The 17,409-nt window shown below is 46.5% G+C and overlaps 1 protein-coding gene across 1 annotated transcript; it reads right to left on the reverse strand.

The window, feature by feature from the left end:
• Nucleotides 1–9,568: 9,568 nt before the first annotated feature.
• On the reverse strand, nt 9,569–15,869 carry trib2 (tribbles pseudokinase 2). Its single transcript, XM_035420696.1, has 4 exons — nt 15,747–15,869; nt 14,314–15,540; nt 12,617–12,909; nt 9,569–10,068 (listed from the first exon to the last, which is right to left on the reverse strand). The coding sequence occupies exons 2-4, from the start codon at nt 14,581–14,583 to the stop codon at nt 9,579–9,581; spliced, it is 1,053 nt and encodes a 350-aa protein (XP_035276587.1). The 5' UTR covers nt 14,584–15,540; nt 15,747–15,869; the 3' UTR covers nt 9,569–9,578.
• Nucleotides 15,870–17,409: the final 1,540 nt, after the last annotated feature.

A 17,409-nucleotide genomic window follows, 5' to 3' on the forward strand; every position in this document is an offset into this window, starting at 1 on the left:
CTGTCGGTGTCAAAAGCACAACGGCGGCGTTTAATGCCATCGATTTGTGCGCAGGCATGTATACAAAAAACGGGATTAAAGAAAGTAAATGACATTCTGGGGAGGGTGTTTGGTCCTGATGGGGCTAATACTGCTTTACTGCTGTGTGCTCACTTATGATAGTTTTTGAGCGCCATCTATTGGCTGAATTTGTCACTGCAGCACTGGAGACAGACCTTTCGCGCGTATCTGGGGCACCAAGGTCGACACAAGGTCAACACCTCGCTCCGCTCCTTGCCCGCTGAACCGTTTCATGTTTAGTCAGTTAGCTGTGAAAGCAGAACTTTGCAGGGAGTCGTTTTCATTGAAAAGTGCGAGCCATTCATTCAAAGGTGAAAATGGAAATGTCAAAACTTTTAACCTTTGCGTGTGTACGCATGAGAGAGAGAGAAAGAGCAAGAGAGTAGTTGTTTTGAACTGGACGTACTAAATTCTATCAGACTAACATGTAGTGACTGATTTATAGCTTATCCTGACAAACAAATACACAGGTTTGATTGAAAGCTACGCAATTCACACAGCAACACTTCACAGGGGGGAACAGTAGGGGGCAGCGCAGGTATTGATATTTATGATATTAGCATTATTATCAGTATCATCGGGGGGCTGAGCACCCTATTGCTTTTTCTGATAGCTCGGGGGTGGGGGGTCCACTCTGAAAGCCGGGGGGGGGCCTGTGCCCTACACGCAATCCCTCAAAGGGGAGGCCTATTAGTCAGTTGGTGGTACTGCAGCAGTTAAAAGAAAATTCAAATGTCAAAACATAATCTACAAAAATCACCTCTTGGTTACTGAGGTATGAATTTTTGAACAAATAAGAACTTTGACACCGCACAATACAGTTCTCCCATTTACACTGGCTCAATCTAGCCAACCGGACGTCCTGCAGTTTTTAGTCAAGCAAAAAAATGTAAATGTATCATAATCATAATTCCAGCTCATAATGCTTTGTTGGAACATTATAAAACGAAACCGCATTTTGTTCTTCCAGAGAATTACATTGTTTGGAGGTACAATGATAAATTCAGTGTTTTAAGAGTTGGCCTTCGGAACCGAAAATAAATAATCTGGTGAAAAATATATGAAAACCTGCTGTGCACGTAAGGACGTTCCCCTTGTAGGGGCAGTCGTCGCAGTTTCGTGTAAACTCTACAGGTGGCGACATTGACCCATCGACAGTGACGTCGCCGGGAGGCTCCGCAGAAGCCAGCTGCTGGCCGTGTTTGCCTTGGTCTCGTGCCATGACGCATTAGTCACCTGCCAAGGAACACGCGGCCCGGAGCTTCTGTTAGCTCATTTGCAGCCGCCATTAGCGAGCCGAAAATGCACGCGATGTTCCCAACGGAGTGCGGGTTACGTAGGTAACTCCACCCGCCTTTAAATTGGACCGCTTGTTTAAAACTTTCGCTATCGGATTTATAATGAAAAGGATAGCCTACTGTTCTCCTGATCCAATAGAACCTCCAGTGCAGCACGTTTTAAATTGAATTTCTTCTTCGCTTTAATGCTCTGCAGAATCACAGCACCTTATTAGCAACAAACAATATAAATAAAACATTGGACGAGCCCGTGGGGAAAACATAATACTGCACCGGATACGGCGTAGCAAACAGAGAAGTACTCTGACGCATCTAAAAGCACGCTCGAGTTAGTTCAAAATATTGGGAATGGATTGTGGCCTTCAAAGTTCTGACCAACAAAAGAGATTTTCAAGATGTTCTCACGGATGACTTACCCTTTTCTCCAAACTGAAATATGCATTCAAGTGTGTTCCCTTCCCGAGTGGAAGCAGGCCATCAATACTTTAAATGCCAGTTTGGCTGTTTGAAGGAATAGACCATTTGAGATTGGAAGGCACCGACTGAGCTACTGCGCATGTGCAGAGCACTGGCCCGTGCAGCTGTTCAAATACTTTGAAGAATATCCGACTCTCAGGTATATTATCTTTAATATCAACAAGAACGTTGAGGAAAAAAAGCCAGGTGACTCACGTGCACAAAGCATATACTCTTTATAGATCTGAAAAAAATGGAAACTCCTGAAATTGACCTGCTTACCAAATTATTGTTATTAAAATTAAGAAAAAGTTACAACCACATTTTCATCGCAGAAACGGAACAAGCACTAGGGCCTATTCGAAAGCATTAAAAGCTGTTATTTTATATTCACTGCAGGGCTAGCAATATAGTTAACAGAATGTGGATTGCCTTGAATGCAACTAAATGAGTAAAACCATTATAACACGATACTTCAGCGGGTTGCTAAGTGAATAACATCTAACTGGATTATGCAGTATGGTGCACACTCTGCATAATCCTATTAATAATGCAGCTTGTCCAAACACAGCATCATTCTCATACGTTTATATTGGTCGGTGGCTGCTATTTTGCAGTATATGTAACTGGTTCCAGAACAACCCTAGAAGTTGCAATGGCAAATGTTGTGTGTCAGTGTGTGAGCGAGTGTGTGTGCGCAAGTGACATCACTCTTAAAAGAAACAGGTATGTGTGTGTGTGTGAGCCTGTGTGTGTGTAAGCAGTATCACTCTTAAAGAAACATGCATGCTGAATCCAGCCCTAGCAGGAGGTAGAAGCATTTGTGTGTGTGTGTGTGTGTGTGTGTGTGTAGGCAGATATGTGGAGTATGTTGTCCTATCATGCCAAGACCGGCCTAATTAACAAACTCCTGCCCATGCCTGCATGTTTCACTGACATGGTGTCTGTGTGGTATGTTTTTCTTTTGGTTTTTTAAGGGTGAAATGACAGGTGGGGGGGAGGGGGGGGGGGGGGTTCAGTAAACAGAGGTTCTGAGAGTGGCCCCGCCCAGCTTCCTGTGTAATTTATAGCTTCCTGTCTAGAGAAGTGGAGCGGCGTTTTTGTTTCCTGCTGTGGGCCCTGGTGCATGGGATTTGGGGGGAGGGGGGCGGGGGCGGAAGGTTGGGAGGTTTGCCTGTGTCTAAGGAGTCTGTCCTCCACTTCCAAAAAAAAAAAAGGAAAATCGATTGGAAAATTTTGAAAGTGAAGAAACAGCAGATGTGCCTGTTCCTATGGCTGCGGCAAACAGTCGAGGGGGGGGGGGGTTGATGATGGCTCTCCTGTAGTACTGTGTGTGGTCTGCAGGGTGTAAAATAGTCTCTGGCTCTCCTGTAATAGGCCTACTGTGTGTTACTTTTAGTACAACAGTGCACAAGCGACCATGTCAGATTAACATTAATCTAACAGTAGACACATTAGATAATTGGCACTCTCTGTTTAAATAAAGTACTATTACAACAATAATAAACCAGGAATGGTGGCAACATAACATTTCCCATATTTCAAATTGGAAATGAAATTGAGCAGAAACGAGGCACAATTGATTAAACTGCCTGATTTCACACCATTTCAAGGCACCCTCTTCGTGGAGTGAAGAAGGTGCATTCATACTGTAGCACCAGTCAGGTAAAAATCCAAATGAGTGGAATCAGTGTTGAACGCCTCAACTGAATGGCCCACACATAATCTGTCTGATCTTAGAAACATATGAGAGAGAGGACATTTCACCCCTTTTTTTAAAATTCCCCCCACCCACCCCTTTGAGGGATCTATATTTAGAAGTAATCTGGCCTGATTATCTACGTTCTAATTATTCAGGGATTGCTGTAGGGGAGAAACACAAAAACACAATAAGATTCTGTTTTCATTTTACATACAAAAAGAAAAAATGTGACACTAATCTGCTCTGATAAAATTAATAAATAAACCTTCAAATGACAACTTTCTAATTACTAGTTGACAGGGGGGCTTTGTTCTGCTGTCAGGGTCTTATGTAAATTACTGGTGTGTTTTTGACAGCCATTTATTACTTTTTAAAGCATAGCTGCACTGCATAATGAGTTAGCAGTGCAGGCTACTGCTCACTAAATCTTTAACTTAAATGTAATGAAATATTTTTATACATAAAATATACAGTATGTGATTGGTGACATGTGGTGACATTATAATGTATGAACATTAATAATGCACATATATTTGATTTGCCTTCGTTCCAGACTGTTCGTTTTTATTTCACAGTGTATATTTAATTTGCTCAACAGTTAATGTAGTGTTTTCTTAATTTGGGATTAGGAATGACTTGTGTACTCCAAAATATGATGCTTTTAATTAAATTGCAAATGAATAATATAAAAGTTGAAGTTACGTACTGTTAGTTTGATGCTATTGCATCTTCTATCTGTGGATATTGTGTAGTGGGGGAAAAAAAAACATTCTGAAGATTTAAAATGATTAGGCAGGAACTATTTGCCTGAAGACAGTATGGGTTGGCTGATTTGACTCAGTGTTTTGTGTATTAAAGTTGACGTTTTCAAAGATGTTTGCTGATAGGCTGGTTTGGTCTATGTACTGTGTCCTTTCACTGAAAGTTCCACTTGTGTAACCAATGCATTAACCAGACCGATTGTGCTCAATTTCCCGTATAGGTTGTGCATTTAGAATAACTCGATACATATTACATAACATGGGGGACATCTATTATTACATTTCTTTGAGTGGACACGTAATTCTTTGCCCACTGTGGTTTTTTATTTTACCACCAGATGGCGCACTATTACAGAGTAGCAATGGCCTGGGACGCTACAGATCAGTTTATGGGGAATTGAATGTCATACAATGCACATAAAGATGCACGAGACACAAACCCAACCGGCAGACAATAACGCTGCTTTTTTCTCAGTTTTAGGTGAAGGTGGCGAAGCAGAAAAATATTAAATCGATTAATAATGCATCGGCTTGCATCGGTGCTCATCTGTCTGCATCTAGCGTCCCTATGTTATGTCACGTTAACATACAACACTGTATTTCTGATTGTGCAGTTAGGAAGGACGCTCATTTGGAGCTTTTTGCCTGGGAACATTCATCTAACTTAGATGTGTTCGTGCAATCCTCTTCCCCCTGTAGCAAGCGCAGACAATCAGCGCGGAAGCACCATCGCAGCTGTGCTCTAATCCCGACGTGTACGGATGAATCCCTCGTGTTGACGCAAATTCGTAGCGATTACTTCCCGATAGCGGACACAGACGATTAGATTAACATGTCCGCGTAACGCAGCAAAAAAAAAAAAAAACCATCATCTAAAACAAATACTTATCGGTGTGACATCTCATAACACGGTCATTAGCAGTTCTGAAGATTCTGGATGCGTTCCCAGTTCTGGAACCTCCATCCTGGCCTGGCTCTTAAAACATCCGGCGCTGTCCTGCTGCGGAAGGAACAAAAGCATGAGGAAAAGCACTTAGCTGTACAAACGTACTGTTTATAAATCAGCTGACTGAGGCCTGCTGGCACGGTGTCTTATCTGTGTGTTCAAACAAATCATGTCTCCGAGACAGGTTAGGGTGTTAAAATCGGTCACAATTAGGGCTGCTGGGTGGCTCACCTAGTTAAAGCACTGTTGCGAGGTGGCAGCTGACTCGCTCTGCTCTAACCCTAACCCTAACCCTGCGCTCGCTCTGCTCTAACCCTAACCCTGCGCTCGCTCTGCTCTAACCCTAACCCTGCGCTCGCTCTGCTCTAACCCTAACCCTGCGCTCGCTCTACTCTAACCCTAACCCTACGCTCGCTCTGCTCTAACCCTAACCCTACGCTCTAACCCTAACCCTACGCTTGCTCTGCTCTAACCCTAACCCTGCGCTCGCTCTGCTCTAACCCTAACCCTGCGCTCGCTCTGCTCGAACCCTAACCCTGCGCTCCCTCTGCTCTAACCCTAACCCTACGCTCGCTCTGCTCTAACCCTACGCTCGCTCTGCTCTAACCCTAACCCTGCGCTCGCTCTGCTCTAACCCTAACCCTGCGCTCGCTCTGCTCTAACCCTAACCCTAACCCTACGCTCGCTCTGCTCTAACCCTAACCCTACGCTCGCTCTGCTCTAACCCTAACCCTACGCTCGCTCTGCTCTAACCCTTTCAAACGACGACTGAAGACCCACCTCTTCAGGCTGCACCTCTCCCCATCCCTCCCTTCCCCCCTGTAAATGACTAAACTTAGGGTTGTAACTAGGCAGCTGTTTCATAGGTGACTTAGTTGATGCGCCTGTCTTAATGACTACTTGTATTTTTATTTTTATTTTTCCATAGATTGCGTTGTTGCCGTTCTCGTTGTTAGTGTTAATCAGTTTACCATCAGGGTCCAAGTTTAAATATGCGGTTGTTCCCTGTACTTGGACCGGTACTTCTCTCTAGGGGTTTCGTCATACTTGTTCCTGGTTATGGTTATACACTTTGTTGTACGTCGCTCTGGATAAGAGCGTCTGCCAAATGCCTGTAATGTAATGTAATGTAACCCTAACCCTGCGCTCGCTCTACTCTAACCCTAACCCTACGCTCGCTCTGCTCTAACCCTAACCCTACGCTCGCTCTGCTCTAACCCTAACCCTACGCTCGCTCTGCTCTAACCCTAACCCTACGCTCGCTCTGCTCTAACCCTAACCCTGCGCTCGCTCTGCTCTAACCCTAACCCTAACCCTGCGCTCGCTGTGCTCTAACCCTAACCCTACGCTCGCTCTGCTCTAACCCTAACCCTACGCTCGCTCTGCTCTAACCCTAACCCTACGCTCGCTCTGCTCTAACCCTAACCCTACGCTCGCTCTGCTCTAACCCTAACCCTGCGCTCGCTCTGCTCTAACCCTAACCCTACGCTCGCTCTGCTCTAACCCTAACCCTACGCTCGCTCTGCTCTAACCCTAACCCTGCGCTCGCTCTGCTCTAACCCTAACCCTACGCTCGCTCTGCTCTAACCCTAACCCTGCGCTCGCTCTGCTCTAACCCTAACCCTACGCTCGCTCTGCTCTAACCCTAACCCTGCGCTCGCTCTGCGAGGGACGCAGCTCCTTTTACAGGCCGCAGAAACACGCGTGCGCACGGGAGTACACCCAGAACCAGGAACGCAAACGCACACACACACACACACGCACACGCACACATACTTATGTAAACATTACTTTCTGATTCCTGTACATTTTTATATTGGGGGCATGCTAATGGTTTCCCATGTAAATGTGATCGCTATGGTAACACAGCTGTAGATCAGCAGCTGCTGAATTAATATTAATGTGATTTTGTTCAGTGCACACATGCTCCAGGTTCATCTGAGTAGGGGCTCAGCCATTACATGAACCACCAATAACCCCCCCCCACCCCACACACACACACACACAGCCCACAACACCAATCAAATCCCACAAATCAAACTCAACCTCTAAGCCCTTAAATCCTCCTCGGGTGGATTATCCAACACAGATTTGTTCAAATTGAGAGCTCAAAACTCAGGGCATCCGGTGTGAGGTCAAACCCCTCCAACAAAGCATCTCCCACTCGTCACTTTCCACCGGACATTCCCACTTCATTTCCACAAGACATTCCCACTTAATTCCAACCGACATTCCCACTTCACTCCAACAGGCATTCCCACTTCATTCTGCCACATTCCTGTTTCATTCCACTAAACATTCCCACATTCCTGTTTCATTCCGCTAAACATTCCCACTTCATTCCAACAGACATTCCCGCTTCATTCTACTCCTCAGAAACGCATCCAGTCATAAATAAGGATAACCTGCGTAAGTGTGTTTTCCTCCATGTTTAATGGCTCTCCATGGTTATCTGTCGGTGGTTAGTCTGTGTACTGATCTAATCAGGCACAAAGATCTTTCAGGCGGAACAATAATGAAATGCAATGTGCAGATCACAATTTATTTACTGAATAAATCTGGACAAAACAACAAATATGATACATTACAATCAAACACCAGAGGCAGGAGTTTCCTACCATGCAGAGTTCTCCAAACCCGCCCAAATTACCCCCAAATACCCCCCCCCCCCCCAAAGAAACCAAATGAAAGGATGTCCTTCAACATCAGCACCAATCCAGCACTACTATGGATGCAGATCACTGTCTGTACCTGTCAAACAAAGAGGCTAAAAAAGCAATACATTTTAAAAAGCAAACCTTGGTTTTTTACAAATCCTCTGAGAATTTTAAACATCCTCTGCTTTATAGTTTTTCATTAATATTTTTAAAAAAGCTTCTTTTGTTTCCCCGCTAGGCAGGCGATAGCATTCATAGGGCACATGCCACAGACTAAAATTAAAACAAAAAACAAAAAAAAAAAAAAACACTAATTCAAGTAACATTGAAGCACTACGAATCGGCCACTTGTACCCCCCCCCCCCCACCCCAAAAACACGGTCAGTTCACAGGGTCCTCTGGGGCTGCAGAGGAGAGGTACCGGACTGGCGGCGTTGGCTGCATCGCCCCAAAATCTCGCCATTTGAGCACCAAAACTAACCGAAAATCTGAAAAAAATTTATTGAATAAATCAGTTTAGAATGATACTATTTATGTGTTAGCATTTAAATAAAAATTGGGGGGGGAAAAGAAAAAAGATGCATTTTGGTGTCAATTAGAAATTAGAAGGTAAACATAAATACATCACATTGCTATGAGAGGAGTCATTCGCTAACGAGGTGGATGCTAATCAGCGCTAAATAGGTCTGGGTAAGGGGGTGGGGTCAGGGCACGAGGGCGGGGTCAGGGCACTAGGGCGGGGTCGGGGTATGGGGGCAGGGTCATGGTAAGGGGGTGGGGTCAGGGTATGGGGGCAGAGTCAAGGTACTGGGGCGAGGTCAGGGCACGAGGGCGGGGTCAGGGTACTGGGGCGAGGTCAGGGTACAGGAGCAGGGTCAGGGCACGAGGGCGGGGTCAGGGTATGGGGGCGGGGTCATGGTAAGGGGGTGGGGTCAGGGTATGGGGGCAGAGTCAGTGTAAGGGGGCAGAGTCAGGGTACAGGAGCAGGGTCAGGGTACAGGGTCAGGGTATGGGGGCAGGGTCAGGGTACAGGAGCAGGGAACAGGCCTGCCATTACTACAGCCCAACGAGAGCCATCATCCAGGGGGCGGAGCTTAAATACAATTATACAAAAAATCAAGCAGGAAGCAGGATAATCTGACTGAAATTGCACCAAAAATTGTACAGATTACTGAAAAAAAAAACTACAGGAAAAATAAATAAATAAAAAGATAGCACCTGCATTTTATATGGGTAAAATAACACTAATGTCCTCAATGGAATCTCCTCCAACCAATCAGAGGTAGGAAGAAAATCCCAGATTGACCCAAAAAGAAATAAAAAGAAGAAAAAGAAGAAGAGAAACAATCCGATGTGAAATGTGCTTCAGTATTAGTACATATTGTAACGGGTTCTGGCGTTTTTTTTTTTTTCAAGCCGGCCGCGATTCTGCCGCTTCATTGGTGGAGAGCCGGCCTGAGCCTACGAGCGCCGCTTCGCTTTGGGACTGTTCACACGACACGACACGGATCGGTCCGACACCGAATCAGGCCACCACAGCCACTCCATCACGCCAGAACAAGGAGTTTTTGATTTGTCTCTTTATCCCCCCCCCCCCCCCGTGCCCAATCCTTGCTACTCTCCAAGCAATGTCCATCGCCATAGCGACACCCCACCCGCCCCCCCCCCCGCCGCCTCCCCTCCCCCCCTGCCCCCGCCTCAGCTGAAGAACTTGTCCAGGTCCTCCTGCATGTTGACGTCGGGCACCAGCTGGTCCCAGGACCCCCGGTCGGCGCCGCCACGCCCGTAGGCGGGGCCGGGCTGGGGCGGGGCGTCCAGGGAGGAGGCGAGCCAGGGGTGGTCCAGGACCTCGCGGGCGGTGAGGCGCTGGGCGGGGTCCCGGCGCAGGACGCTGCGGATCAGGCAGCGGGCCTTGGGCGACAGGCTCTCCGGCAGGCTGAAGTGGCCGCGCCGGATCTTGCTGAACAGCGAGCCCGGCTCCAGGTCGTGAAACGGGTAGCGGCCCACCAGCATGGTGTACAGCATCACGCCCAGGCTCCACACGTCCGCCGCCCGGCCCGAGTAGCTCCCGCCCCCGCTCAGCACCTCCGGGCTCACGTAGGCGGGGCAGCCGTGCTTGTCCGACAGCGAGTCGTCCTCCCCCCGCAGAACGCAGGCGTCCTCCAGGCTTTCCAGCATCACCAGGCTCCTGTGGGGGGAGGAGGGAGAGAGCACTGAGAGAGTGCACACAAGCCATCGTCCTTCAAACATCCATCTGCAGTCCACTGGCTGAGATGCGCAGTTACTGTGCATTTTACACAGCTGCGCAGTCAGACTGCAGACACCTATTCCTTAATTTCTCTGCTTTGTTAGCTAAGCAGAGCTCACTGAACAAGCAGCATCACCCTTTAAGCCCAGACAGTTGGAAGATTAGAAATTCTTAACTGAACATTCTAATGCTGATGTCACAATCACTACTGGTAACTGAAAGCAACGGAGTTCTAGAACACTGACTTAGAATTTTTTTTTTTGGGGGAGGGGGGGATCCCAAATGAAACTGTCCCAGGACGTTGGTACCTACAGACCAATCACAGAGGTGCACAGCAAAAAGGAGATGTGGAGCCTCTACCGATTATGACATCACAATGACCGATTTCCCACCATTCTTCACACCTGATTCTGTTCCCCTTTCCTGTAGCACCAAACTTTCCTTTTCCTGATATCTTCCTGCTGGTCATTACAGAACAAAAAGTTCCACATTTACAGTGTTAAATGCTAACTGCTAGCATTCATATATCGCACACAGTCTGGGCTGAACTCAACTAAACCAATTTGCTCAGTGAAACAAACTGGAGAAAAACTACTTGGAAAGATTTTCCTCTTAACCTGTCAAACTGGCACATTAATATGAATTTGTGCCTTATCTGACAGCTTTTCACTGTGCTGAAAATTGCCGGATTTAACGCACATTTCCTTTCTTTTTTCTTGGACACATTCAGGCTATTTTCATCGTTTAATAAATTGCATTTCTGTACGAAAAATACATTTCAGGATTGTCAGCTGGATTTAGTAGTAAGCCTTGAATTTTAAAATGTCACATTAAGCATTCATAGAAAATGATCTCATTTTTAAAAAGACAGTTGTCCAAAACTACAAAGTCTTAAAAACACCATGGATCATTTATGGCAACTACTTCTAATATTTGAGAAAAACAATCTCAAAAACAGCATTGAAGTATTGTTCAAACATGGAAACTGAATTTGAAATGTAATAAATATAAAATAAATACAAAATGTCTTAACCAGGTGGCTGGAAACTTGGGGTGGGAGGATAAAAATCAGCCAATATGAATCAACAAAAAAGTTGATTCAAAACAGTCAACTTTCCAAAGTAGTCTCCCACGAGAAACTTAATGCAGCTGGTAAACTCCAACTCCCAGAATTCTTCTTGTACCATGACATCATTCGATTGATGCACTTGCTCTATTTAAGGGCACATGCAAATCAACCAAACAGGATTAAGCTACTGCTGCTCTTTTTGATTACGTTAGATTTTATTAATTGTATTGAAACATCCAGGTAAAAAAGGCAAGCTCAACTTGCTCTTTAAAAGTAGCTCCTGATTACCAGGCAGCACAATCATCAATGATCAGGACACAAATTTTCCTGTTTGCATATTTCAGTCTTAATCACCATTATGGTTTGACTGAAACCAAGAATGAGGAACAGTTCCATATGCCCTTGACCTGGGAAAGTGAATTGACTGAATCTAGGGTTCCTGCCTGACCCCTCCCACCCCTAATCTCGGTTTGATTTTCCACACGGAGCAGTTCTAGGCCACTCTGCAGAGGCTGTGCCCCCTCCTATTCCCCCCCCCACCCCCCCCCCGCCCCCCCGGGCACACACTGGCCGTTCGAACCCGCGTTGAACGATGATGAGCGATGCCACCCGTGAGGAATCGACCGCAGTCTTTAGCCCACTGAGCACACGGGAGCTCAGCTTGCGCCTGGTAAACACCACACGATTACAGGCTCCATTCAGCCTTCCGAGCAGATCCGCAGATTTCACCCTGACTCTCTGCAAATCCTGGTGTGTTCAGAACACAAACAGTCTTAAAGCTTAACGCCTTTGTGTGCATGCATTCACACACACACGCACACAGACACAAAGAACCACATCAACTACATAAAACACCAGCCACACACTACCCACTGAATCTTCACTTAAAAGAAGAAAACCTCACAAAGACTGAACTGTAATATGCGGGAGACCTGTGAATGCGTTTGTACAGTGTGTTATTAAATGTGTCGCGACTGGGCTCTCAGCAGGACGGACACTGTGATGAAAATGTTTGTTGTGACACACACACACGTACACAACAGCACACAAACAACCCGCCTGCCAGCATCGCGCCTGGCCTGGACCAGCAGCCAGAAGTTGTATCTGGCAGATTAGTCTGGTAATCTCTCGTTTTGGCACAGCGATTAAACATGCAGAAGTACGTACTTCTGACTTTTCACGATGGTTACATAATCACAGAATGGGGAGCACCGGGACACACATTTGGTTTTAAAAGATTATGGGGGGATATTGAAATTATATGAATTTTGAGGGGGGGGGGGGGGCAGGGGGGAACTGACCTTACTCTTTATGGGACCTGTGCATGCGTGTCTGCGTGTGTGTGAGTGTGTATGTCATACATGCATCATAATCATACCGGTCCCATCAGGTGGGTCCAGTGCTTATAGCGGGGCTCACCTGTCCTCGTTTTTGAAGACGAATTTCCGCAGCTTGAGGTCTCTCAGGACCAGGCTGTTGTCATGGCAGTGCGCGACGGCCGAGGCTATCTGATGGAACAGTCTCGCGGCCTCGTCCTCGCGCAGCTTCTTGCAGGCGCGCACGAACGAGTGCATGTCCCCATGGCTCCGCTCGAAGAACACGTAGGCCTTTGTGTCTCCGAGAAGAATCTCCGCTATTTGGTTTATGTTCCTGTGCGCAGACAGGCAAAAGTACGCTGCCAGAGACTCCTGATATCGAGTGATATCAAACACCTAAAAAAAGAAAAGAACAGGACACATTTTCCCCCCCCATTTAAAAATCCCTAACACGTACAACACTCACTTGACAGCAACCAATTGTTAGTGTTTGCTACCATCATGACGCGAAGTTAAATGCAGTTCATAAAAAATGCACATGCATGTAATCCGTTACAGCAAAGTAACGGAAAATTCCGAGCATGCAAATTCAGAATTAATTATGCAAAGTTTACATAATGGGCAAGGACAAGGGATTATTTTCATCCGATCGAGTGTATTTGACACGGTTCAGGTCCGTCTTTGTATTCGAGTGATGCTACTGCAGCCATTGCATTGCGATCTGCTTTCTTTAAAAATAGTTGCTTGAACAAACACAAGTTGCTACTCCACAAATCCACTGGGCGCACTGAATCACACTGATTCGCAGTAGGTGTCCTTGTTACTGCTACGGTTCGTCACAGTTTTCATATCCACACCGATTTTCGTCACACTACAAACGCCAAACGTGATGACATCATAGCCAACTTTCCCGAGCTCGCGTGCGATTTTAAATCCTGCTAATCGACCAGTGCTTACTTTGTGCTATGCAAAAACTGTGCACACGTTGCATTAAAAGTGAATGCTATCGTACGCCTATCGCGCTATTATACATCTCTGGAATGGAGTTGGCTCGTGGGGGGCGGGGGGTACGGCACGCACCGTGTATACAGTTCGAGACAAAGAACAAAGCAATGGAACCCCGCAAACGCTTGCGAGCCATATCGGACGGGCGCGTGGATACAGTATTGTTTCCCTTCATTGTTCCAGTGTAACCAATCCCCCTCCTCCTCACATGCTCTGTCTCTCACACACACAAATGAGAAAAAGTACGCTCGTGCTTGTTAACCCCTCGTAATAACATGTCCCTGCTGACGATAGCTACTGTGCCATATCGTTTCGGTAACGTAAAAAATTACACTGTTGAGCTTGCTGACTACTGCAGAAATCACCATTTATTTCACCCCTCTAGGAATGACTGATTGGCGATAGAGGATGCTATCAAGTTGAAATTTCACTTTCTAGCGGTGAATACATTGGTGCACTACTGTAGGCGACCCGACTGCTACGGATTTCTTCGCAGCATTGCATTGATTCGGTTGTTCAACATTAAGCTGCTTGAGAAAATAGCAAACTAATCGCATCACACGCCAGCGATGAACGACGGTGCCAATTTGGCCACGAATCAAAATATTATTAGCCAGCTAGCCTACGTTTATCTCGAGTTATCCATGTGCGGATCTTCGGTAACGCGCCTATGCAATATGTATCCCCGGCAGATGTGCACCAATTCTTGTGAAACGCGTGGCGACGGTCATTTAACGTGCATGCATTCAGCAGTAGGAAATGTGCCGCTTTCGGTGCTCAAACCGGGGGGCTTACCTTGCATACGAGCTCCGCGCCGCTGTGCAAATGAGCCGCCCTGAAAACGTGGTCTCCTTCCAGCGGCTCCAGCAGAAGGTATTTCCCAATGCAAGAAATGCAGTGCGAAGAATTGGGCGTCTCGGGGGGGCTCGGGGATCCCAAATTCGGGCTAAAACTTTGAACGGATTCTGTAGTCCTCAAGCAAGAGAGCTCCTCGAAGTCGTGCGCTTTGTGTCTCGATCTCCCATAACGTGTTATGTTAATGGGGGTTGACCTCTGTATGTTCATGAGTGTTCGGTGTGGTATCCCCGACAAAATCTGGGTCTTCTCGTGCGAGGATTCCAGCGAGGTTAACCTTGAACTTATCAGTGTCGCACCGACGCTGCCTGAAGCTTTTAAAGTTTGCTCCCTCGCTTACTAAAACGGTCCAGCCCTTAGCGTATCTATCAGTGTCATGAAAGTAGCGATAACAATGTGCAAACAGAAGCGATATTTAAAGTTGTGCCCTGCAAGCTAACTAAACCACGTCCAACAGTCTATCTCCAGAAAGAACAATATTAGAACGTAAATACATTCTTTTTCGTAGAGACAATGCAATGGAATATTTTGTTTGAAAAGCCGGCTAACTTCTCAGTTTCACCGGTCAGCTAAAACAATGCATGGTCCACGGTCCATTGGATGTTGTCGGGCTACTAAAACTTGGTTCTCTGTATTAACCGACTTGATGCTTTACAAAATTACAACACTGTCAGCTTTTGGCTCGAAAGCTGACTGGCAGTCAAACAGTATCAATATTTCAGTGGCAGTGTCGGGAACAATGTCGGTTACGATAGCAAAACTGTACAGCCAACTCGCTAGCTTCCATACCTCGCTAAAAATAGCACCAAAGTCATTCAGACGACAAGCTTCATTGATTCAGAACACGCTGTTAGCCACAGACAAAAGCTAACGGAAAAAAAGCATCGAGCAAGCCACCTATCTTGCAACAATAGCTAGGTAAGCGATGTGCAAAAAATACAGCAAACTATCTTAAAAAATGTAAGTGCACTACGAAAACAATGTAGTGCATTCAAGAATAATTCCAGCTATGCAGCTAACTAGCTAGGTATCCAGGGTTCTAAGATTTCATCCGTGTGCTCCAGCGGCTTTTGGGGGGCCTCCGACAAATTATATCCATGCAGCTCGCCTGCAAAGTCGGGCAGCACGATCTGGACTGCGTGTAGCCTACTTCCTGGCTCGCTTTGTCTGGAAATTGGTAACAAGTTTCGCGTTATTCAATTGCAAATTTCAATTTTTTTTTTTTGGGGTGGGGGGGATGATAATTCGAATAGTCTCGCTGGTTTTTTTGGGGGGAGTTTTAGCTGTAAATAAGGGATGGCCGTTCGATGCCTGGCCTAACCCCTTTTTTTTTCAGCAAGACATCATCTCCCGCGGTTGTAGGATCTACTTACGTGGCTGGGAACCTACTCCACTCAGCGGTCTAGTCAGCCGCGCGCTCACCGCGTACTCCAGTGCAGGAGCTGACTGACTGCGCGCGGAGTCACGGACAGTTTTCCTCGCGCATCGCCAAACCTGACGCGGATTTGACCCACCTCCATTGCGTCACGCTGGGAGGGAGGACGCCCATTGGTCTTTCCTGCTCGATGGTAGTGCAATTACAGTACCAGCGGCTGAAGCAGGGAGCCAGTTATTGTGGAATAATATAAGCTGTGCATCTCTCGAAACTTATGCATTATAAATACTGTATGAGTTGGAGGGGAAATGCAGATGAGGTGCCCCGCAGGCGCAAATGTATAAGCAACGTGACTCTGCGACTGACTGTAGAAATATAAAAGACCAACCATGTCGTCTATATAAATCAAATGAGCGACAAAGCGCGCGTTGCTGAGACTGAAATGTTTTTTGCAGCGGTTGGATGAACACGGGGAGGGGGAGATAACAGCGAGAAGAAGAAAAATAAACGGAGCCTATACACAGGCCGAAGAGAGAATGAGGGCAATATAGGTTTCCCACAAATGCATTATGTTTTCCTTCAGATATTTAACAGCGGATACCCCTGCTTCAGCGGGAACTAAGACATCAGCAAGCAAACAAACAAACAAAAAAAAGTATAAGCATTTACTGTGGTGCAAAAAATCGATTTTCTGAAGATAGATACCCCGCGCGCTTTAAATACTCAGGACAATACATGGAAACGTGCTAATCCTCGCGCGAGTGGGTGAGAACGCGTTGCTAGGAAAGCAGAAATGTGCGAACCGCTTGTCCGCGGGGGAGAATTATGAGCAGGACGTACTGTGCAGCACAAGGTGTCCGTTTGTGCACGCGGGGAACTGAACGCTGCCACAGGCCCTCCCTACCCTGACATCGCAAGACGTGGTACCGAACAATAGAATGCCTGCAACTGGGTTGGGGCACGGGTAATGTAGGTGCACCGTTTCATTCACGCACTAGAGATTCCGTCTATTATTAGCCCCGTTTCTCGATACGCCAGTGGTAATTATGTAACAAACGCTGCAATGCTGGCCCAATGTTGAACGTCTAAACGGAGTAAAACTGCTTCTCAGGAATCTTAAAAAAAAAAAAATTAAATCATTATATTAAATTGTGTGCATTCTAGAATTCACCCATGTGGAATATTAACCATTTCCTTTTGTGCGCTTACATTTGACCAATCGGCGCGGTTCCAGCTGCAGCGCACGAGGCAGGCACGCATTGTGACACCGCAGCCTTGCTGGCCCGAGCCGCGGCTGAAGTGCACGCACGCATGTGGTCGGGAGCTGTCACGGAAGTCTCAAAAAGGTCATTACGGACGACTGACCGCAGCCAGGCGCCGCGAGCAGCGCTTACTCACCGCGGCCTCCAGCCTGGAAAACCATGAGATAATGCCATCTCCCGGTCAAACCCCAATGAGAGCTGACAGGTATTGTGAGCCTGATCTTCCATGTGGCGCTGCTTCAGTGTGTCATAAAACATGGGCCGCAGCATCACTGAGCTACGCTGTCATAGACATTGTGCTTATGTGGAGTGTTGAAAACCCCTTTCCATGTCATACAAAACAGAAGCCATCTATGGCATGTAATTAATAAGGTAGCCTACATTTTCTATTAATATTTG

Source organism: Anguilla anguilla, chromosome 6, assembly GCF_013347855.1.
Source record: "Anguilla anguilla isolate fAngAng1 chromosome 6, fAngAng1.pri, whole genome shotgun sequence".
NCBI lineage: Eukaryota > Metazoa > Chordata > Actinopteri > Anguilliformes > Anguillidae > Anguilla > Anguilla anguilla.